At 36.0% G+C, this 25,094-nt stretch overlaps 1 protein-coding gene and 1 long non-coding RNA gene across 2 annotated transcripts; both read right to left on the bottom strand.

Moving 5' to 3' along the window:
* Positions 1–11,042: 11,042 nt before the first annotated feature.
* On the bottom strand, positions 11,043–14,314 carry LOC125858940 (condensin-1 complex subunit CAP-D2-like). Its single transcript, XM_049538701.1, has 4 exons — positions 14,294–14,314; positions 14,020–14,223; positions 13,525–13,591; positions 11,043–11,131 (listed from the first exon to the last, which is right to left on the bottom strand). Exons 1-4 carry the CDS (start codon positions 14,312–14,314, stop codon positions 11,124–11,126), a joined length of 300 nt encoding a protein of 99 aa, XP_049394658.1. The 3' UTR covers positions 11,043–11,123.
* Positions 14,315–14,878: 564 nt separating this feature from the next.
* On the bottom strand, positions 14,879–21,900 carry LOC125859831 (uncharacterized). The gene is made up of 4 exons (XR_007445790.1): positions 21,792–21,900; positions 17,570–18,088; positions 17,112–17,478; positions 14,879–15,980 (listed from the first exon to the last, which is right to left on the bottom strand). It is a non-coding gene; the product is annotated as an uncharacterized LOC125859831 (long non-coding RNA).
* Positions 21,901–25,094: the final 3,194 nt, after the last annotated feature.

Here is a 25,094-nt window from a genome sequence, read left to right as displayed (position 1 = left end):
GTATACGAATGATATACAACGTATATACAAGGTTGTCTTAGACTTAGTCCAACTTCAGCAAAATAATCAAGATATGACATTTTATTTAGGACAGATAGATACCTCGAAAGATCAATTCGATTCTCTCATGCCACTCTCTGAAAGTGTCACCACACAGGAGCAACAAAGATATAAGTTTTTTATGGTTTTAGCACTGACAAGACTTAGATCTGACACCGGTAAAAGATCAAATCGTGGCAAGTTCCTCAGTTCCTTTCTTAATCGATGTTTCAGCTTGATTATTGCATATTGGTTCAGAAATAATTGAAACCAATAACGTTGAGACATCTGTATTAGTTGTGAAAAATGAAAATCCACAGGAACTAAATGTCCATCAAAGGGGGATCAGCAGGAACTCTAGACCCTATTGCAACTATTGCAACAAGCCAGGTCATACTCGACAATCTTGTTGGAAATTGCATGGTCAACCACCGCGTACTAACAATTAGAGTACATCTCACATGGTTCAAACCCATAAAGACACAGATGGTCAACTGGCCAATTCCATTACTTTTTTGGAGCATATTACAATGACTACTTGCAGTATCAAGCAGATATACGACAATCACCTTTATTTGGAACCTCACAAACAAAATGGTAATTCCTTTGCTTGTCTAACCAGGTCTTCACCCACTTGCCCTTGGATATTAGATTCTGGTGCATCTGACCATATCTCTGGTAATCAAAATCTTTTTTCAAATATCATTCATTCCACAACCCTGTCTGCAGTTACCCTTGCTAATGGATCAAGAACTGCAGTAAACGGAATATGGGGCGTGCAACTTCTTCCCTCTATTTCCTTACACTCAGTTTTATTTGCTCCTGAATGTCCATTTAATTTGATTTCTATTAGAAAATTAACGAATTACCTCAATTGCGATGTCACTTTTTTGGCTGACTCTGTTGTTGTACAGGACCGAAAAACGGGGAAGACGATTGGAATATGATATGAGTCATAGGGAATGTATCACCACCACCCGTTGCCTTCACTTCCACTACCTCAACAGACCTTCTCCACAACCCTCATGGTCACCCGAGTTTTGCAAAGCTTCAAAAATTAATTCATAGCCTTTCCAGTTTGTCTTCTTTTGAATGTGAGTCTTGTCATCTTGGGAAACATAGTCGCACTTCGTTTCCCAAAAGAGTCAATAATAGGGTTGCATATATGTTTGATATTATTTACTCAGATATATGGGGCCCTAGTCATGTTGTTTCAAGTTTAGGATTTTAGTATTTTGTTACCTTTATTGATGAATTTTCCTGTTACACATGGGTGTTTTTAATGAAAAATTGTTCTGAAGAATTCTCTATTTTTCAAAATTTTTGTGTTGAGATAATAAATCAATTTGGTGTTTCAATAAAGGTATTACGCAGTGATATTGCCAAGTAGTACTTATCATCTCCTTTTGCTAGTTTCAGGTCGTCTCAGGGAATCACTCACCAGACTTCTTGTGCATATACTCCTCAATAAAATGGGGCCGCCAAACGTAAAAATAGGCATCTTATTGAAAAGCTCATACTTTACTTATACACCATCATGTTCCTCTTCGTTTTTGGAGGGGGGATGCCGTTCTCAATGCTTGCTATTTGATAAATAGAATGCCCTCCACTGTGTTGCAACATCAAAGTCCTCACTCAATTCTCTATCCAGGTCAAAATCCCTATCACTCAAAACCTTTGAGAGTGTTGGATGTACTTGCTTTGTCCATGATCTAAGTACTAGAAATGACAAACTCCAACCAAAATCAATTAAATGTGTATTTCTAGGATACTGTTGTCACCAAAAAGGTTACAAGTGCTATGATCCAAAAACAAATAAATATTTTATCACTGTAGATGTAACATTTTTTGAAACATATCTCTATTTTACACCAAGCACTACAAGCAAAAGTTTAATTCCTCAAATTCTGCCAGTACTTATACTTCCTCTACCACAAGTCAGTCTTCCAAACAACCCTCAAACCACTCATCCTTCTCTTCAAGTATACACCCGACATGCTCATCCTCTTAGTGATAACAATGATAATACTACTCCTAGTACATATACGTTAGTAGGTCTTGATGACTCATTTGTTGCTCCTTCGTCACCTGCTCCAGTCATACCTTCATCATCAGATGCAACAACCCCACCAATTGCCATACGCAAAGGTATACATACTACTCAAAATCAACAACCGAGATATAACTCCTTAAGTTACCATCAGTTGTCCCCATTATATTATACCTTTGTATCTACCATATCTATTGTACCTATACCAAAGACCGTTAGTGAAGCATTGGAACATCCAGGATAGAGAGATGCAATGATCGAAGAGATGAATGCTTTACAGACAAATAACACTTGGGAATTGGTCTAGTTACCAAAGGGGAAATCTACGGTTGGAAGTCGATGGATTTATACTGTAAATGTGAGTTCGAATGGAACAATTGATTGGCTAAAAGCTTGCCTTGTTTCCAAAGGGTTCACACAGATTTATGGTCTTGACTATGGTGACACATTCTCTCTAGTTGCCAAAATTTCATCTGTCCGACTGCTTATTTCCTTGTCATGCATCATTGGCCGCTTCATCAACCTCTTGGATTTGTTGCTCAGGGGGAGTTGAACTTAGTATGCCGTCTTAAATGTTCTCTATATGGCCTCAAGCAATCTCTGAGAGCATGGTTTGGCAGATTCAACTTTGTTGTCCAATAATTTGGGATGTCTCAAAGTAAAGCAGATCACTCTGTTATCTATCGACATAATGGCCCAGAAAAGAACATGTATTTGGTCATTTATGTTGATGACATTGTCATAACTGGAAATGATCTAGAAGGAATATCTCAACTAAAGAGGCATTTGTTCAGTCACTTTCAAACCAAAGATTTGGGGAAGTTAAAGTATTTTTTAGGAATTGAGGTAGCACAATCCAAGACAAGTAGTTCTATCTCACAAAGAAAATACACTTTGGACATATTAGAGGAGACATGCATGTTAAATTGCAAACCTGTTGACACTCCTATGGATCTAAACATCAAACTCGTTCCTAGACAGGGGGAGCCATTGGAAGATCCTGTTAGATATCGAAGACTGGTTGGTAAATTGAATTATCTAACTATTACACGGCCGAATATTTCATTTGTAGTAAGTGTGATTAGTTAGTTTCTCTAAGCTCCATGTAAAGATCATTGGGATGCAGTAATTCGCATCCTTAGATACATTAAAAGAGCTCCGGGACAAGGATTGTTATATGAAGACAAAGGTCAAGCTGACATCATTGGATATTTTGATGCGGATTGGGCAGGTTCTCCAATAGATAGACGCTCTACTTCCGGGGATTGTGTCATGATTGGAGGCAATTTAATCTCTTGGAAAAGTAAAAAGCAACATGTCGTTGCAAGATCTAGTGCAGAAACAGAATATCAAGCTATGGCTCTTGCTACATGCGAGCTTATTTGGTTGAAACAACTTCTTCAAGAGTTGAAATGTGTTGAATTCAAACCAATGAAGCTTATATGTGACAATCACGTTGCCTTTCATATTGCCTCAAATCCAGTTTTCCATGAAAGAGATTGTCATTTATATGGTAAAAGATTGAGTCTGGATGCATTGCCACCAACTTTGTTTGTTCAAATGACCAATTGGAAGATATTCTTACCAAGTCCCTTAGAAGAACTCGAGTTGAATACATTTGCAGCAAGCTTGGAGCATATGACATGTACGCTCCAGCTTGAGGGGGAGTGTTAAGATATTGTCAAAGAGTATTTCAACTATTAGATCGTGTGTAAGATAATAGTCAAGTATTGTAGGTAATGTGTAATAGTCAAATATTGTAGGTATGGTAGGTAACCTATCAGGGATATGCTCTTGACTTTTTGTGTCTGGCTTTGTGTATATATTCTAGGTGTAATCTATCATTTTGAGTATGAAGTGAAATACACTTGCATTATTATCATGTTGCAAATTCTTAAGGACCAACAACTTTTTGCAAAGTTTAGCAAGTATGAATTTTGGTTAAGGTCTGTAGCTTTCCTTGGTCATATTGTGTCAAGTAAGGGAATTGAGGTAGATCCTATTAAGATGGATGCGGTTAAGAGTTGGCCTAGAACTCTATCTCCTTCCGATATTAGAAGCTTCTTGGGCTTGGCCAGTTACTATATGAGGTTTGTTGAGGGATTTTCTTCCATTGCTTCTCCTTTGACGACTTTAACTCAAAAGAAGGCTAAGTTTGTGTGGTCGGAAGCTTGTGAGAAGAGTTTCCAAGAGTTGAAAGATAGACTTACTTCTGCTCCGGTGTTGACCTTACTGGAAGGTACGAATGGTTTTGTGGTGTATTGTGATGCTCTAGAGTTGGATTGGGATGTGTGCTTACGCAAAATGGTAAAGTGATTGCCTATGCTTCAAGGCGACTTAAAGTCCATGAGAAGAATTATCCTACCCATGACCTTGAGTTAGCGGCGGTTGTTTTTGCCTTACAGATTTTGAGGCATTATTTGTATGGAGTACATGTGATGTGTTTACCAATCACAAGAGCTTGCAATACGTATTTAGTCAAAAGGACTTGAATCTTCGCCAAAGAAGGTGGCTAGAACTATTGAAGTATTATGACATGAGTGTTCTCTATCACCCCGGTAAAGCGAATGTGGTGGCGGATGCTCTTAGTCGATTGTCGATGGTTAGTGTTTCTGATATAGAAGATCAGAAGTTAGTTCAGGACATTCATAGGTTGGCCTAACTAGGTGTTCAATTAGTGGACTCCACCAAGGGTGGTGTCATGGTCCATAATGGGTCCGAATCGTTCTTTGTGATGAATGTGAAGGCTAAGCAAAGTCTTGATCCAATTTTGGTAGAATTGGAAGAGGTGGTACTTAAGAATTCCGTTGAGGCTTTATCCCAAGGGGGAGATGGGGTACTTAGATATCAAGGTCATTTATGTATTCCGAATGTTAATGACTTGAGGGAAAGAATTTGACAGAAGCTCATAGTTCACGGTATTCTATTCACCAGGGAGCCACCAAGATGTACTATGACTTACGGGAAGTCTATTGGTGGAATGGGATGTAGAAAAATATTGCAGAATTAGTGGCCAAGTGTCCTAATTGTCAGCAAGTGAAAGTTGAGCATTAAAGATCGGGAGGGTTGTCCTAAGACATTGCTATTCCTACTTAGAAGTGGGAAGACTTGAATATGGGCTTTATAGTTGGGTTGCCTCGTACCCAATGACAATACGACTCTATTTGGGTTATAGTGGATCAGATGATGAAATCGACTCATTTCCTTCCTGTCAAGGTTTCTTATTCGGTGGAGGAATATGTCAATTGTACTTGAAAGAAATGGTAAAGTTGCATGGAGCTTTGACCTTTATTTCCGATCGTGGTACCCAATTCACTTCTCAATTTTGGAAGTCATTCCAAAAGGGTCTCGATACAAAAGTTAAGCTTAGCACGACTTTTCATTCCCAAACCGATGGGCAACCAGAGCGTACTATCCAAACATTGGAAGGCATGTTAAGAGCTTGTGTGATTGATTTTAAAGGTAATTGGGATGACCATTTGCCATTGATAGAGTTTTCTTACAGTAATAGTTATCACTCGAGTATTGGTATGTCTCCATTTGAGGCCTTGTATGGTAGGATGTGTAGATCTCCTATAGGTTGGTTTGACGTGGTTGAATTTGCTTTGATAGGTCCCGAGTTAGTTCATGAAGTTATTGAGAAAGGTCAACTTATTAGAGAAAGGTTGAAAATGGCTCAAAGTCAACAAAAGTCGTATGCCAATGTTAGAAAGAGGGATCTTGAGTTTGATGTTCATGATTGGGTTTACTTGAAAATCTCACCTATGAAGGGTGTGATGAGGTTTGGTAAAAAAGTGAAGTTTAGCCCCCGTTTTGTAGGCCCATATGAGATTTTGAGATGGGTTGGTAATGTTGCTTATGAATTGGATATGCCAAGTGAGTTGGCATCGGTGCATCCGGTTTTCCATAGCTCCATGTTGAAGAAATGGGTCGGGGATCAAACATACATAGTTTCCTTTCATGGTTTGGAAGTTAAAGAAAATATTTCTTATGAGGAGGTTTCGATTGAGATTTTAGACTGGCAAGTCAAGAAGTTGAGAAACAAGGAAGTAGCTTCCGTGAAGGTTTTGTAGAGGAATCATTTAGTTGAGGGTGCTACTTGGAAGGCCGAGGCCGATATGATGTCCCGATATCCTCATTTGTTTCCTTCTACTCCTACTCTAGCTTAAGGTAATAAGTTCCTCTTGGTTTGTTCTATGTTTTGGGAGTCATGTGTGTTTACGTGTTTCCATGATTTCCTTATGTTATGCATGTTCATGAGAAAGCTTAAATTTTGAAAGAAATGTCTTATATGATTTATTTTCCTCTTGTTGTTTGTGCATTGAGTATGAGTTACCTATATGCTTCATGAGATGATTATTGAACATGCATTTAGATATGCTTTTGTGAATGAATTGCATAAGGGCTCCATGAGATTGTGTTGAGCATGCTATTAGCTTGTAGAAGGTAGTTCCTCCTTGAACATGAGAAATGTTGAGAAGTTTTGAGAATTCATGCATTTTGGGTTGCTAGATGTAGTTCCTACTTCCTTATGTTGCATTTGAGTATGTTGAGTTTGGAGTTGATGTTTCCTCCTTATTTATGTGCATTGCATGCATAATGGGCTGATAGAGTAAGTTCACCCCTCTTATGATGTTTTGAGAATGTCCTAGCTTGGAGTCAATAGATCCTCTTTGGTTGTATGCATTGCATCGTAGGTTGGGTTGTTAGTTCCTCAGTTACTCTTTTTTAACCAGTTTGAATCTCATTCGAGGACGATTGATCCCAAAGGGGAGATTGTAACACCTCGGACTCGATAGAGGGAAGCCTACCAAATTTCAGCAGTTACAGGTGCCATCCACGAGGACCCAACCACGGGTCGTGGGTCGAGCCACGAGCCGTAGGTGGGCCCGTGGAGAGGGTCACTCAAAATTTTCCAGGCCATGGACCACGGTGGGACCACGCCCCATGGTCCAGCAGCCATTGGTTAAGGTAAAAGTCTCTGACCATGGACCACGAGTGTGCAGGACGGACCGTTGGTCTATCCACGGTCCGTCGGTGGTGAGTCGTGGGTCAGGGCTGCCAGTTAAGTTTCAGGGGTAGTTGGGTCTTTTCGTAATTAATTAATTCCTATACTATGTCATTTTGCCTACATTTAGAACCCCCTATATAAAACTTTTTACCCCCAAATTCACCCCCATTTAATTCATTCTTCCAAATTCCCCAAAAGGAACCAAAACCTCCTCTCAAAATATTCTCTCTCTAGAAATTGAAGAAGAAGAAGAAGATTCAACCTAGGGTTTGAAGCTAAGGGTTAAATTTCTCCATTGAAGGCTAGCATTTGGACTTGAGGTATGATAGTTTTCATCTATGAATCTCTTTCATTCACGGAGTCCTCAAATTCCTCTATTTCAAAAGGTAGAATTCCCCAATTAGCTAGGGTTTTCTTCAATCACAATGGGTTATTTTGATTATTGATCTTAATGATTTAATTATGTTTAAATATGCATGAATTGATGATTTACAATGCTTTTATGATGCTTCCCCTATGAACCCATACAAATCCCCATGTTTTCCAAATTGTGATCTCATAATGTGGATTGTTGATTAAAGAGGAGTTTTATGATATAAAACACGAAATAAAAAAATTACATGAATCTATGATAAAATCCCTATCTAAACCATGATTTCTAGATTTGTGGATTGAAAGTAAGCTTTGAACCTTGAAAGGGAAAAATATGAGTATGCATGATCTTATGAAACCTATGTGAATGTTAAGGGTGCTTTGAGAGTAAAGTGCTAAATGAGGATGTTTTATGTTGTGTTGTTAAAGGCTATTCTCATGAACACATACTAGCATGAAGTGAAAGGTTTTCTCATATAGAAAAGATTCTTAGGTTGGAAGGCTATTCTCACCTAATTGAATCAATGAACAAGAGCTATCCTAATAAACTAGCTTGGATTGACAAGATGACATGTCTTTCCATGGATGATGAGATTAAGTAAGAAAATATTATTCCGTGGGAATTATGCTTAGCACTGAGTGGATATTGACGTTGAGATGGAAGCTTTCCCATTATTAGAGGCCTGGCTTCTATAAGAGGTCTCATGAGATGGAAGCTCTCCCGTTAGTAGAGGTCGGGTTTCTAGAAGCAATCACCTTATCCCTTAACTATGTGCCCCCATAGGTTGATTAGATAGTGGATCTATTTGAGCTAGAAGTTCATGGTTCTACCTTAGGCAAGTAGAACACCCTTTTTCGGTGTGGGAGACACCGGGTGATCATGTTTTAGCCCATATGGTCTCTATGTCGATTAAGGCTAATTTTTCCACAACAAGACTAAAAGTGAACTAAGGTTACTCAAGGAGTATCTCATACGTGTATAAGGTTTTAAATGATGATTTAGCTTGCATTGACCATGATGTTATGAATTATGCTTTCTAACCTTCTTATATCATGTTTTACTTGGTCAATTGCATGTCATGAAATAAAATGTCCTTAGCATGTTTTAAATATTTTTATGCATAGCTATCATACTTAGTGTATTTTCTTACTAACGCATACTCTGCCTACATTTTTCCTAATGTAGGGTCCGACAGGAAGGGTTCCTATTTTAGTGGCTAGAGCTTGGACTTGATTCTTCCTTGAGCTTGGTGAGTCCTCATGGTCCGAGGACGGATTACTTCCATTCTAGTTTCTCTCTTGCACTTCCTTTTGGACATGATGTATGGGCTAGGCCCAATTTTTATTCGATTGTAATAGATGGCTATGATGAGACATGAGTTTAGACTTTCGCTTTTCTATAAAACTATTTTGGACTTAAAATGATTGTTTTACTCTTTATTGTTCTATTTCGTATGTTATGTGTTGCGTCCAAAAGCACACGCAAGTGCACACGGTCACTCAAGTAGTTCATCGACTCTTTCGAGCCGGATTATCGAACCCAAAGGACTTCAAATCAACAAATAACAACTCTATTATGTCTAAAATAAATTTACTTATGCGACATACAATTTTAGAAATTTGTTTATATCTACTAAGTTGAATAATCTCAAAAATTAATTACTACAATCAAACAGTTTCAAATAAGAGAATTTCACAATTTGGGAAAGTATTCCAGGGTTGCAGCATAAACCGATTTTCGGCATAATATTAATTTATCCTAGCATTTGACAGGTTAAACTCATTATGGATTTGCAAGGTTCATTTTACGATCATGATCTCCCGACCTCTAATCGCCTACCACCATCGACAGACTAACTACATCGTTCAGCGGGGATAAACATGAATCAATAGCGGAGCATTAAGCTATCATCTTGCATATTAATCAAGCACGGTATATAGGTATAAGACTATCCTATATACAAAACATTCTAAACTTTACCCTAGAATGAACATGCTTCTCAAATTCATTCTTTGGTCTATCCCTTTATTCATTTTCCGAATTCAAGAATGGACAATGAGTTTATCTTAATGTTGATCAGTCATTAAAATAGTTAAACAAGAATGTCAGCATAAATCACAAGAAAACCCATCTCATACTAGAAATAAATACTATTACACCATAAATCGTAGCTACAACCCTAGAATAAGGGAATTTAGCTACTCATGGAACAAAATATGATCAAATAATGTTTATGGATCATAAAAGGGTTTACCAAAATGACGGAGTAGAAGAAAAGCCCTAGAAAGTGTTAGCAAAATCTCCCAAATCGATGCTCCCTCATCTTTTTTTAAAACTGGATAATGATAAAATAACACACCTAGACTAATTATAGTCTGAAATAAAACACATGACTCAATTCTGGTGTTCAGGTTCGTGACGCGGACCTGTTCCCTCGCCTCAATTTGTGCACAAAAGGGTCTCTTCCGCAACGCACTCCTGACACGCACTCCATTGTTATGTGGAATTCATTTTCTGCTTGCGAATTTCAACTCCGCGTCGCGGAGCTGCTCCATCCTAGTGTATTTTCCAGCTTTTTGGCCATTCTCCTCCGCAACTTCGTCTTCTATTTTTCGACCTTTGTCCAGGTGCCCTTGTTTAGCTCTTTCTTCTTTGATTTTCACCCTGAAACATCTAATCATATTGGTTAGAGGAAACGACATCAAAAGACTCCAAAATTTCAGTTCCAACGAGGAAAGTGTTCTCAAACATAGCTATATATATGGGATAAATTGGTTATTAGGCGCATAAATACGTCTAAGATCATTATGAAAGCTAAGTGGTTTGTGTGGAGTCCTTTGGGGTTCTATATGCCATGTTACATCTAGGAGGTATCCCTGGGTCGTGACATGCTATTAAACACTTAGTATGATTTATACATTCAGACTAGTTGGGGTTTTCCCCATTTTCAGTTATCTATTGTTTTAGCTTCCGTATAGTACATGTTTTATTCAGTTATTCTGAGTATGCTTGATATATGACAGACACAAGGTTAACTTGGGGTCATTCGTGATCCTAGGTCCCGTGTTACGTCAAGGGGGTAGCCTCGGGGCGTGACACAACATATCATTTATGAGGTGTTAAACCAAAACAAACCCAAGCATTGCTGCCCAACACCAAAGATAGGCAATGACTAATTTAGATGAAACCAAGTATGAACAAGAAGAAGACCAAAATCTCTAGAGGTCAACCAACTAGCTATAGCCAATAACAACAAAGAGAAACTACACAATCAGACAACAAATGAAATTTATCAAAATAAATAATAGCTAAATCAGTTTGTAAATCAACTAAATCGACTAAACAAAACAAAGAGAAACAAGTCAAGCTTAGGAGAGGGATCAAACCTTTTGTTGACCACATCGAAGTTGGGACGACGAGTTGAATCTAGCTATTCCTCCACCACAAATGGAATTCTGACAAGAGCTCAAATCCAGCAACAAAAGACTAAAACCTCCAAGTCATAGGAATACTATTTTCTTTAATTTTCTTCTATATTGCCTGTATATTTTTTTGTAAATATTTGTTCATGTTTCTTGTCTCTCCAACCTCTTTCTTTGGATGGGAATCCCCTCCGTTTTGGGTAGTAAATTAGTGTGCCAAAAACCTCTTCAAAAAGCTGAAGGAAGGGAATTCGAAATTCAAACTCTTGTGTTGGCTCAATTTCGTACCAATTCTCAACAGAATTGAAAGGAGGCTCATTAGATTTTGACACTTGGATGATTCTTGTAACGATCTTCTACGAGGACGACACAGTTGGCATTAGAGGTCACTGGGTTCGCCGGATGTTTAAGTGGGTAATTTAGGACTTAAAAGCTTTAGCATTTTTCAATTTTATTTTTTTACATAAACCAGGGTTTACATTATTATTTTTGTATGAAGCAGGGAAGAAAGATTGCAAAAGAACATAATATATTTTTATTTTATTGATCTTATATTTAAGCTTTGTGAAACTTGAGTAGAAGATGAGACATACATGTCAAGTTGGAATTAGTGGTTAGTTGCATATTTGCACGAGAATTTTTGATAGCCAAAAGCAAATAAACCTGCAGAAATCAAAGATTACTATGAAGATACATCAAATTGTGCCAGGAGTTCAACAATCAAGAGAATACATTATGATAAACGTTAGAGTTCACTTCTTACCACTTCTCAATATAAGATACCAACATATCCAATGAGCAAGTCGTTCCTTAGAAGTCCTAGCTCATTTATCCTGGTAAACTCCAATGAATCCTATGTGCATTTGAAGAATAATTAAAAACTTCCATGTTAATGGTATATCATCGATAAGATAATTCTATAATTTCTATTCAAGTACAAACAAAGTTGAACAGTAGCAACATCCTATTAAACAAAAAGGTAAACTTACAGTGAGTCACATATTTGGCATGTTAAAATAAAAAGGAAGGACATGCGTATGAAGAAGCCATTATATAATGGAAGAAAAATAAAATAGCAAGAATGAAGACATATGGGACAAAATTAAACCTCAAACTCGTGATTTTAACAAATTGAATAAAAATCTCGTACTTAAAACAAACTAAAACAATAATAGCTATCCACTCGCCTGTACAAATAAGATGACAATCAAGATTCTAGTAACCTAATTGAAAACAAAGTTACATCGATAAAAGGCATACCAACTTAACCCAATCCCGGCTTTTGGAACAACTTGTGACAACAGCCGGTCAGAACCGCCATATATGACATCCCCGACAACTATCTCCTCACCAATAAAATCAACAAATTGAATCTATTCTTTTGCTAACTATTCTTTGCTAAAATCTAGGATCAGCTTCCTCCGAGTTCACGGCCAAGAGGGAGAGTTCGCGGAGTCATCTTCTCCTGAATTCAAAATCCGATTGGGGCATTTCATCAAATATGTTGGCGACAACAGTTTTAGGCACAATTTTCACACAAGTTGTGCCCCCAATCTCCACAAAAACTCAAGAACTATATATCCCTCAACTTAATTAATCCGCACACAAACAAAAAGAGTCTAACAATTTTAGCACCGATTAACACATATCAACGAGACCATTTCAAAAATACTTACCCAAGATTTAGTTGAAAGGAGGGGAAAAAACTTACCTTAGATGCAATTCTTAACATGACGCCTAAGTGACTCCGCAAGATTGGGCTTACAGCCAGGAATAAGGCAAGGATACTCCACCACAAGAGCAATTCAGACAAGAGCTCGAATCCAGCAACAAAAGATTCAAACCTCCTACCTATATGAGTACTATTTTCTTTAATTTTCTTCTCTATTGCCTGTATATTTTTTTTTGTAAATTTCTGTTCCTGTTTCTTTTCTCTCCAACCTCTTTCTTTCAATGGAAATTCCTTCTGTTTTGGGTAGTAAATTAGTGTCCAAAAAACCTCTCCAAAACGATCAAGGAAGGGAAGTATATGTAGGAAAAGAATGGAATTGAAAAGGGGGGGGGGGAACGGAGAAGGTTTTGAGGTATTTTAAATTCGAAATTCAAACTCTTGTGTTGGCTCGATTTCGTACTAATTCTCAACATAATTGAAATGAGGGCCATATGATTTGGACACTTGGATGATTCTCGAAACGATCTTCTACGAGGATGACGCAGCTGGACTTAGAGGTCGTTGGGTGTTTAAGTGGGTAATTTAGGACTTCAAAAAATTTAGCATTGTTCAATATTTTATTTTTTTTTGAAACTGTTAATGTTGTTTTCCTCAGCATTAAGGATATGATGGAGACCTTTAAAAGGGAAACAAAAAAATTTAAAAAAAAAGAGAGAAAGAGAGAAACTACTTATAGAGAGCCTAATAGATCTACAAGCTCTAATTCCCCCATATTTCTTTGTTTACACCAAAAGAATAAAGATACAATACAATTCCAATTTTACATAAAACTAGGGATTGCATTAATTTTTTTGTATGAAGCAGGGAAGAAAGATAGCAAAAGAACACGATATATTTCTATGTTATTGTTCATATATATTCAGCTTTGTTGAAACTCGAGTAGAAGAAGAGACATACATGTCAAGCTGGAATTAGTGGTTAGTTGCATATTTGCATGAGAATTGTTGATAGCCAAAAGCTTTATCTGCAGATATAAAAAATTACTATGAAGATACATCAAATTGTGCAAGGAGTTTCAACAATCAGGAGAATACTTAAATTAAGATAAACATTAGAGTTCATTTCTCACTACTTCTCAGTATGAGATACCAACATATCCATAGAGCAAGTCGTTCCCTAGAAGTTCTCGCTCATTTATCCCGATAAATTCCAATGAATCCTATGTGCATTTGAAGAATAATAAAAAAATTCCGTGTTAACAGCTACTACCTCCTCTACATTGTTTTTAAATTCTTTGGCTAAATAAAAGCATAAATGACCCGTATAAATTAAAGAAACAAGCATGAAGCTCTAGTTCCCTCTGCCATATTTTTTTTCAAAATGAGAACCTTGTAAATAAAATATGAAAGAGTGATAAAAGAATGAACATGCAATAGACTTAGAGAAAACAACCTTAAGTAATTTCAGATTCATCGATTTCCTCTTCTTCTTTTTCCAGTCACCGTGATGCTCTCCAAGTTCTCCACTTTTTGTTGATGGCTTTGAGATTTTTCTGGTAGAAAGTTCTTGTTCCTTCCTCTCAATGTCGAATTTATTCAACTTTTCTTCAAACTCCTCAATGCATGATTTGAGTTCATGTTTAGCAAACTTCTTCCCCTAAATGAAGACATTCAAACAGGCAGATACAGTTCACTTAGTTTATTCAAGCCTGTTCGATAAAGGGTACTTTTCTTGCTAGAAATTGCATTTTCATCTCTTGACCTCTTTTTGCCTAAAGTTCTATTGCTTTCTTCAAATATCCTAAATCAACTATCCATTTCATTTTCATGCAAATCTGAAAAAAACCACACTAAAAGCACCAATTCTAAACTAAAGCAAGCCAAAATAACTACAAAAAGAGCCTCAAATGAGTGGAAATCCACCCCTCATCAACCCCTCCAACTTAGAAACTTTGTTTGTCCTCGAGTAAAGAAAATCAAAAACACAACAAGCTCTTATTTCAAGGCACACCACAAATCAATTTCCCTTTCTCAATTAAGCACAAAGGTAATGGCTTCGGTTGGTACTAATAAATAGTCCACATGCAAACATTTCACAAAAGAAATCCTCTCATTCTCATGAAACATTTTCAAAAACGAAGAATCATTTAAGTGACAACAACTCAAACTCAAGAAATGACTCAACTCATTACCTCTTTCACATGCTCACTTGATTCAATTAGGAATTTTCAAAATCACCCCTTCCCATCCATCCTTCAATTTCTCTCTTTTTTTTTTCTTATTTTTTATATCAAGCCCACATGTGGTAAGCATCCCTTCAATGAATTTCCCATAACACCCCCAACTTAGGCTTTTAGCCTCCACTTTCACCACCTCAAGTTCAAGGAGGGAAGGGTTCAAACGAGGGTTACTTTTTCAAAAAGGATAAGGCTTGAAATGTGGTTGTCAATAAAAAGAATTAGGCTCAAAAGGGACAACTAAGGATATATTTAATGCAAAGGTGGGATTTTGAGGACAGGTGGACTTCAAGAACATCAAAAAAAGCCTATGATCATTTTTCCAACAAAACTCAATCAAGACCAACCGGGCAAGTTCTAGATGACAAAAGCAAACACAAGGCATTATTCAACAACTCGCCACACATGTCCTGCAAATCAATCAAGATGGTTCAAAATCTTACTTCCTTTTCAAAATACAAGTAGCATTGAACATTTTAACCGCTAACAAATCAAAAGTCATAAAAAGAGTTGTAAAAGTTGTCACAAAATCATTCACAACATGCTCAACCTTTTAAAAATGGAGAGGTACGCTCAACACTATTCACATGCATGACTATGCTCTTAGTACCAACCTAGTAAAAACCTTCCCAAAAAGACGACGATTTTGCCCTTAAGAGTTGTCAACCAATTCATCATCAGGCAACCTCATGCATCTATTCGGGGACGACTACTTAGACTTCGCCACAATCAACGCCAATCAAACACTCACAAGCAATTGATGATTTACCCTTAAGAAAGTTGTCCCTCTCTATCCATCATCAGGCATCGTCAATCCAAATCTTATTAACAAACAAAAAACAAGGAAGCTACAAACTACCAATCAAAAACTAAAATAGACCAATCTAACACAATATCAACAGAAGCATCCACGATATGAAAGTTCGACAAGGGCATACCAATCCATAACAAAGAAAGAAAAGTATGCCCAACAAGGGCACAATCACAGTATGCAGAAACAATCAACAAAATGACAATAAGGGAGGCATTCCCAATTGAAAATAAAATTGTGTCCTCACTTCGGGCCAAGTACTTATCATATTTTTAGCACATTTTACCGGTAGGAACCTGCTCTCATAAAAAATAATCTTCCTCAATTTCAGGTGCCATTTCTTGAGCCATTTATAGTTCAAAACACCTACAAATGAAGCCAACATGTCAAAAGTTCTTGAGGACACTTAAAGCAATGGATTAGGAAGTATTAAGCCAAAAAAATCGTCAAAAGAAGGTTCGAGCTAAGTTGTGCAAAGCTACTATTTTGGGTCTGCCATCACTATCTCCTCCGCATTCGCGGAGAAATATTGCGTTACTTGTCGTTCTGGGTACGGGTTGGATCACCTACTGATGGGTTATATTATGTGTCATCTTGACTATAGAAGTCTGAAGTCGGGTCGTGACACAAAAATACTTTAGTTGAGTTGGATATGAAACAGTCCAACATACTATCTCCTCGTCATTATGTTAGATTTAAAGTAAGAGGCTCCATGTCTAGGTTATTTTTTCTATGCTTCTTATTGGTAGTTCAATTTTCCCCTATCCTTGATTCCACTAGTGTTCAAGGCAGATTGTTTATGCTTCCACCTCTTTATGCATAGCTCTTTCTTAAGGTTTGTTACTAGATGTGGTATTCAAAAAGCAACATTGTTTTGATACTTGTATGGTTTTCATCCTCTATAGAATACTAGAAGGGAAGCCTGTGCACAACATAACATTGTCGAAAATATTATGTTTCAAATTTCATTACATTTTGCTAAAAACACTATGAACTATAGTTGAGACATCCATTGCATATCATAAAAGAACAGATATGACAATAACGCTTCACCACAAAAATTTCAATCCACAGAAATTACAGAACTGATTTCCAAAGTCTGAAGATACTACAAAAATTCTCATTCAATAAGTATTGACTTATTTGTTCCCAAGATTAAAAAAAAAAGGCACTATAGAATAAGAAAACGAAGAAAATGAAGGAAAATACCCCAACAAATAATAAACACCAACAACACCACAGTCACTCTCCTCAACTAAAAAAAACCTAAAGAGTTCGAGTTCAAGTTCAAGAAGGGACATTTCTAGATAAAAGAAGCTTGAACTAGAAACATGAAATAGTATTAGCGGTACAATGTTTTTAATCGCCCTTCGTTCATAGCCCCATTTCAAATACTTGCCTATAACAACAAATTTGAGTTCATTGTGGACGACATAATAGCTTTAGCGGGAAGAACAAAAAAAAAAGAACAAACAGATGTAAAATTAGTAGCAGCACCTTAGAAACACTTCATGTGGACAATGGATGGACCAGAGTTGTCGTACTCGCCCTTTGAAATCCACATCTGATTAAGCACATAACATGTTTAAGTTAGAAACAACATAGTTCAAAATGCAGTTTAAAATTGCAAAAGTTATGCAAGAGAATTATAAGAAATAAAGGCTTGCCAGCTGGAAGGTGCGAAGTGATGCGAGGATGGATCCTCCAATCTAGACACTGTTCTTACTCTCTGGTGGAGAAACAACCTTAATCTTCATGCTGCTAGGAGTGTAGACAATGATTTCCTTGCTCATACGATAAACACCCTATAAATGTATATCTGAAGCCCTTATATCAAGCATTGCCCTGTGTGGTTGTCTGGGAGCTATGCAAAAGAAAAAAAAACATTCAGCTTTTTTGTCTGCCTCTTTTACCTATTAAAGATACTGTTAACATTGCAGATGGAACTCTCTTACCTCTCACACTATGGGTCTATGTCTTCATCCCGAATTCTTCATGATAGATTCCATTTTCATCCTCAGTCACGTTGCAGCTAACTATCTTCGTGTAATCTTTTCTTCTTCTGATTGTCTTATCCATGATCACCGCACGGGAAGGATCGTTCACCAGTTGGGAAAGCTTTATTAGATGGATATTCTTCTCTACGTTCCTTTTTTTTTAGCTACTTCACAAGGCTAATGAATGGAGTTGTAGGTAGTCTCATTGATACCTGCAGCTTCCATACCAATCATAGATGGCTGGAAGAGAGCCTCTGGGCAACAGAACCTCTCAGAACCAATGGTAATAACTTGTCCTTCAGGCAATTCATATTTCTTTTCAGTGGAGGAGCTGCTCCTGGCAGTTTCAATCTCCTGTTCATAGTCAAGAGCCACATAGGAAAGCTTTTTCTTGATGTAATTTCACAGGAGGCAGGAAGAAGATGATTCGCCTTCCCTCCTCTCTAGTTCACTCGTCATATCAGTTTCTGGCGTCTACTAAAAAAATAAATAATTAGTATAGAATATAATAATCAGTTCCACATAGAACAACCTTTAAAAGCTAGGAAGCAGCAAAATATATTGTTTTGCCTAGCTTTTGTATAACATCTTGATCACTCTAATAGCTTTAAAAGGAAAAAGAAACTCAGACCTCACACTAAGCAAATTTAGAAGCACAAATAAACGATTGCAATTACTTATATGCTTATGTAAGATCGTGAAATGAAAAATACAACAATTTAAGGAGACATATAACATATGATTATTCAGTAAATAGAGACTATCAGCTAGGAGAGAAAATGAAAAATACAAGTGACATAGGATACACTATTTGGCCTCTTAAGATAAAAAGGACAGACATGCATATGAAGAAGCCATTATATTAGGGTAGAAAAATAAAGTAGCAAGAATGGAGACATCTGAGACAAAATTACACCTTAAACTCATGATTTTAACAAATTGAATAAAAATCTCGTACTTAAAACTAACGAAAACAGTATCAGCTATCCACTCGCCTGTACAAATAAGATGACAATCAAGATTCTAATAACCTAATTGAAAACAAAGTTACATCTATAAAAGAGATACCAACTTCACCCAATCCCGGCTTTTGGAACAACTTGTGACAGTAGCCGATCAGAACCACCATATATGACATCCCCGACAACAATCTCCTCACCTATAAACAACAAATTGAAGCTATTCTTTTGCTAACTATCTTTTGCTAAAATCAACTCATTTTCTAACTCCACCTTGGGCCAAGTTCATGCATAATAAAATTTTTAAAAAATTTTAAAAAAAAACTTAGCATTATTCTTGCTAAGTTAACTTAAGCTAACCAAATCAAATGAATATTTACTAAATCGAGCAACAAATAACAAAACATACCATGATGAATTCAAACATGAGACTTTCAATTTTTTAATGAAGAACACATGCTATTTAAGACTAGACTACTGGAAAATAGATTTGGAATAGGAAATAAACAACACTCAATACTCTTAACTGTTCTAAACATCCAAAGAAAATCGAGTAATCATATGGAGTATTTTAAGGAAAAGAAAGAGCATTTGAGAAGAAATCTGAGTCAAGACATGCAATTAAAACAAGCAGTGACAATTTACTTCTAATTTTGAATTTGTAAAAAAAAAACTCTCAAAGCCATATACTTTATATAGCTCATAACATTCAATTTTATAACTCCTACACCTATTGAGGGTGGTACTAACAGTAGCAAACAAGTGAATGAACTGATGTTGAAAATAGAACAGGGCATAGACAAGAAAACACCTAAATGCAAAGACATACCAAGTACGAAAATTAAATCAAGATAAGCATAATGAGAGATCGACACATAAAGAGATATGATAAGGGAACTTAAACAACCCATGAGCTTAAGAAACTAGCAAACTAAAGGGCATACGCAGCAACCAAGAGCTAAACAAAGGCACATCTTAAGCCAAGATAATTTCACTTTGTCAAAATAAAAAGGAAGGACATGCATATGAAGAAGCCATTATATAAGGGAAAAAAAATAAAATAGCAAGAATGAATACATATGGGATAAATTTACACCTCGAACTCATGATTTTAACAAATTGAATAAAAATCTCGTACTTAAAACCAACTAAAACAATATTAGCTATCCTCTCACCTGTACAAATAAGATGACAACCAAGAGTCTAATAACCTAATTGAAAACAAAGTAACATTGATAAAAGATATACCAACTTAACCCAATTACGGCTTTTGGAGCAACTTGTGACAGCAGCCGGTCAGAACTGCCATTTATGACATCCCCGGCAACAATCTCCTCGCCTATAAAATCAAAAAATTGAAGCTATTCTTTTGCTAACTATCTTTTGCTAAAATCAACTTGTTTGCTAACTATTGGGCGCGTTCGCGGCTGAGAGGGCGCGTTCGCGGAGTCATCTTCTCCTTAATTCAAAATCCGGTTGGGTCATTTCATCAAACATGTTGGGGGTAGCTTTTTTAGGCACAATTTTCACACAAGTTGTGCCCCCAATCTCAACCAAAACTCATGAACTATCTATTTCTTAATTAATCCCCACATAAACAAAAATAGCCCAACAATTTAAAGATTGATTAACACATATCAACGAGACCATTTCAAAAATACTTACCCAAGATTGAGTAGAAAGGAGGGGAGAAAACTTACCTTAGATGCTAACTCTTAACACGACGCCTAAGTGACTCCACAAGATTGAGCTTACAGCCAGGAATTAGGCAAGGAAACTCTACCACAAGAGGAATTCTGAATAGAGCTCGAATCCAGCAACAAAAGACTCAAACCTCCTAGCTATAGGAATACTATTTTCTTTAATTTTCTTCTCTGTTGCCTGTATATTTTTTTGTAAATTTTCGTTCCTGTTTCTTGTCTCTCCAACCTCTTTCTTTCGATGGAAATCCCCTCTGTTTTGGGTAGTAAATTAGTGTCCAAAAAACCTCTCCAAAACACTGAAGGAAAGGAAGTATATATAGGAAGAGAATGGAATTGAAAAGGGGGGGAACAGATAAGGATATGAGGTATTTCGAATTTGAAATTCAAACTCTTGTGTTGGCTCAATTTAGTACCAATTCTCAACAGAATTGAAGGATGGCCATTCGATTTTGATACTTGGATGACTTTCGAAACGATCTTCTATGAGGATGACGCAGTTGGGCTTAAAGGTGGCTGGGTTAGCATTATTCTTGCTAAGTTAACTTAAGCTAACCAAATCAAATGAATATTTACTAATTCAAGCAACAAATAGCAAAACATTCCATGATGAATTCAAACATGAGCCTTTCAATTTTTTTAATGAAGAACACATGCTACTTAAGACAAGACTACTGGAAAATAGATCGAGAAAAGGAAACAAACAACACTCAATACACTTAACTGTTCTGAACATCCAAAGAAAATCGAGTATTCATATGGAGTATTTTAAGGAAAACAAAGAGCATTTGAGGAGAAATCTGAGTCAAGACATACTATTAAAACAAGCAGTGACAATTTACTTCTAATTTTGAATTCATAAAAAAAAACTCTCAAAGCCATGTACTTTATATGGATCATAACAATCAAATTTAAAACTCCTACACCTATAGAGGGTGGTACTAACAGTAGCAAACAAGTGAAGGAACTGATGCTGAAAACAGAACAGGGCATAGACAAGAAAACACCTAAATGCAAAGGCATACTAAGTACGAAAATTAAATCAAGATGAGCATAACGAGAGATCCACACTTAAAGAGATACGATAAGGGAACTTCAACATCCCATGAGCTTAAGAAACTAGCAAACTTAAGGGCATACACAGCAACCAAGAGCTAAACAAAGGCACATATTAGGCCTAGATTATCTCACTTTTTCAAGCTAAATTGGAATTCTAGACCAAGCAAATGACAAAAGGAAGCCAACATATCATTTATGAGGTGCTAAACCAAAACAAACCCAAGCATTGCTGCCCAACACCACAGATAGGCAATGACCTATTTAGATGAAAGCAAATATAAAACAAGAAGAAGACCAAATTCTCTAGAGGTCAACCAACTAGTAATAGCCAATATCAACACAGAGAAGCTACACAATCAGACAACAAATGAAATTTATCAAAAATAAAAATAGATAAATCAGTCTGTAAATCGACTAAACAAAACAAAGAGCAACAAGTCAAGATTAGGAGAGGGATTTTACCTTTTGTGGATGAGATGAAGCAAGCTATTCCTCCACCACAAGAGGAATTCCGACGAGAGCTCGAATCCAACAACAAAAGACTCAAACCACCTAGCTAATGGAATACTATTCTGTTGCATGTATAATTTTCTTGTAAAAATCCGTTCCTGTTTCTTGTCTCTCCAACCTCTTTCTTTTGATGGAAACTCCCTTTGTAAGGTAGTGTCCAAAAAACCTCTCCAAAACGCTGAAGGAAGAAAAGTACATATAGGAAGAGAATGGAATTGAAAAGGGGGGGAAGAGGTTAAGGATTTGAAATTCAAACTCTTGTGCTGGCTCCATTTCGTACCAATTCTCAACAGAATAGAAAGGAAGAAGAAAAACGTCGATGTACACGTATTGCTGTTGGAATTGAGCTGGGCTGAAAAGGGTAGAATTAAGGGGTGCGGCCTTGGGCTGGTCTTGGTCTCAATTTGTCAATTTTTGAGCTGAAAATTTGGGTCTAAAATTGGCTAGATATTTGTAATAGGAAAATGGTGACATGTGTTTCAATTATATCCAAACTGAATTTAATTATTAACAAATTTGGCTAAAACTTAAATAAGACTAATAATTAATATGATTAACTAACCAAATAAAATAATTAACTTAATTATATACTAATTAACTCAAAATTATTAACTATTCATTAACTAAACTAGAATTGGTACACACAACTAAATGTGCAAGGCTGAATTGAATAATATTTTAGCTAATAAAATTAAAGAGAACAATTTTTCTAGCCAATAATTGAGGGGAGTTCATGCAATCTTAATTGTTGACACCCATTTTTGATCCTCCACATTATAGGTTAGTCATCGAGCTTCTTTAATTTCAAACAACTTGAGATAATTAGTTTTTTATCAAAAACTCAATATTTTTCATGTTGTTTTAAATAGTTTTGACACTTTTTATAATTTTTAAATAATTTATATGTTTTATATAATTATGTATATAATTAGTACACTTTATGAATATTCAAAAATCATCTCAAAAAGATTTTGTTTCTTTATTAAATATTTTTATTAATTAGTTTAAGTTAATCAATAGTTATGTTTTTGAGTTTATTAGTTTATATTTAAGATAAATTATTTTATTTCATCAAGTTAAGAAGCTTGTTAATTAATTAATATTAATTCATCTTAAATTCTAGCTAAATTTGCTAAACTTACTTAATTTGGCTACGTTTCAAATTTCAATTGGCTATAATTACAATCCATTTGGCCTTTTCTCAATCACAAAATTAGTCACTTCCTTACCCCACCTTCAACCCATTTTAAGACCAAGTTTGGGCCAAACCCAGCAGCCTCAATCAAGTCCTACAACCCAATTCTATTAGCAGCCCAACACCTCAATTCCCCTAAAAGATTTCCCAGCCCACCATCCTCCAAACGTTCACAATTCCAAACGGCGTCAATGACGTCATCAACTACAATTCCAATGTTCAACAAGGAGAGACATACACTCAGCATATACAATATCAATATATACGAAAAAGACCGCTTCGTCATCTTTCTCGAACGATCCCCCACAAATAGTAAATCTATTTATTTCCCTCATCATTTTCTTGTTCTCCATCAACAACCAGTACACCTACTAGCAACTTTAGCCGTCCACTTTGCTTGTCCTCGCCTCCAAATCCTTTGAAATCCATTGAAAGTTGTTCAAAATTGATGGAGAATCAGTTTTTGCTGATTCAAAAGAGGAAGTGTTTGAATGCAAATTAAAAAACCCTAATTTTTTACCCATCCCCCCCCCCATTTCGTAGCCCTAAGCCCCTCTATATACCCTACTCATTAATTTAGTTGAGGGGAGGAATTTTTGGCTAATGAATCAAAGGAATTCAAAAAAATTTGGACCTTGAAACTTTTGGAACCAAATGCCTGTTGAAAATCTTACGGAAAATGCCTTCTCTACGAACACTTGTATTGAATTCTTCAAAGCTTGAGGCATGTCAAAGACACCGTCCTTATGGATATTTCACCACATATTGGTGTATCCCCCAAGATTCAACATGGTCTTCTAGTATAAAACTAGGAGCCAAAATCTAACAACGATTCAATAAAATAAACCCAGCAAAAGAATATAAAAGAAAGAGATAAGATCGGTTGATTTGCTCTTTGTATTTTCACCTACCCTCAACAAGAACACATGAGGAATATATATACATCCACTCATTATAATTCACCAACTGTCAAAGAAGTTAAAAAGCCATAAGTGTTGTTTAATGAAAATTAAAGACAAATCCATGAATCAGAGGCAATTCATTTCGAAAAATAGATCTTGGCAACATTTATAAATTGACCAACTTTAATACTGATTTATGAGATAACTAACATGATTTTAACACTTATTTAATAGACTGAATATAGATAATAATAATAATAATAATATGAATTCTTCCTTTTGAGATAGTAGAATCATTTTTCCAACAATCCCCTACATATCTCTGAAAGAATCTGTAGAAATATAATGATATAAGAAGTTTTACTGGGTTTTCATATATGATTACAATGCTTTGAATCTGGTGTCGCGTAAACTATGAACCAGACCTAGATAAAATAAGTTTTAACTAACAAAACAATTGGTAAAGCTTAGAACTTCAATGAATCAATAATTCTTTTGTAGGTTCAACTTCTGATTATATCACATTATATTTGCACATTTTTTGTCGTTATCATGGTTTTGCGCTAAGAGGCCATGTGTGTCCTGGTATTCATAAAGTGCTCTAGAAATTTGTCACAATTTCATAGAAGTAGCACCATTTCACACTCATATAGGTCTAATCATCAAGTGTATTCTGCAAAGTAATACACCACCTATAAAGGATATGAATTTGATTGAGAGTAATGACTCAACCTCACTTTCCTTGCAGATTGTTGCATTATATTCACACATCATAGGAGGGACATAAATTTATAATGCTTACTTGATCAACTAATGACTTGTTATTACCCATATGAACCTAATTCATGAGATCTACAATCACATATATTGGGTTACCATCATTGTTGATATTCTCAAATTACAAAAAATCTCATTCCCCTGGATGTTTATTTTAGTTTGTGAATTGATCAAATTCGTCCTGACTCCATAATAATTTTGTTCCACAACAATTGTTTTATCACATTATGTCTCAAATACTTGTATCTAATTTTACCACGGAAAATGATTTTATTTCAATTGGAATCACTATAAGAATTGTCTTACCACTTAGTCTCATCACTAATTAACTCCACAACAACTAATTAAATTTCTGTATCTCTAGAGTCTAGAAGATAGCGA

The sequence above is a fragment of the Solanum stenotomum genome, chromosome 3 (genome assembly GCF_019186545.1).
Source record: "Solanum stenotomum isolate F172 chromosome 3, ASM1918654v1, whole genome shotgun sequence".
In the NCBI taxonomy this organism is placed as follows: Eukaryota; Viridiplantae; Streptophyta; class Magnoliopsida; order Solanales; family Solanaceae; genus Solanum; species Solanum stenotomum.
Note: the sequence above shows the minus strand (reverse complement) of the source record. Positions and strands in the feature narration are given on the sequence as shown.

Coding starts and splice junctions, on each gene's coding strand:
- LOC125858940 (XM_049538701.1), bottom strand. CDS start 14,314: ATGCAATTTCTAGCAAGAAAA. Junction 14,224..14,293: donor TGCAATTTCTAGCAAGAAAA/GTACCCTTTATC, acceptor GTCTTCATTTAG/GGGAAGAAGTTTGCTAAACA. Junction 13,592..14,019: donor TGAATCTGAAATTACTTAAG/GTTGTTTTCTCT, acceptor TTATATCTGCAG/ATAAAGCTTTTGGCTATCAA.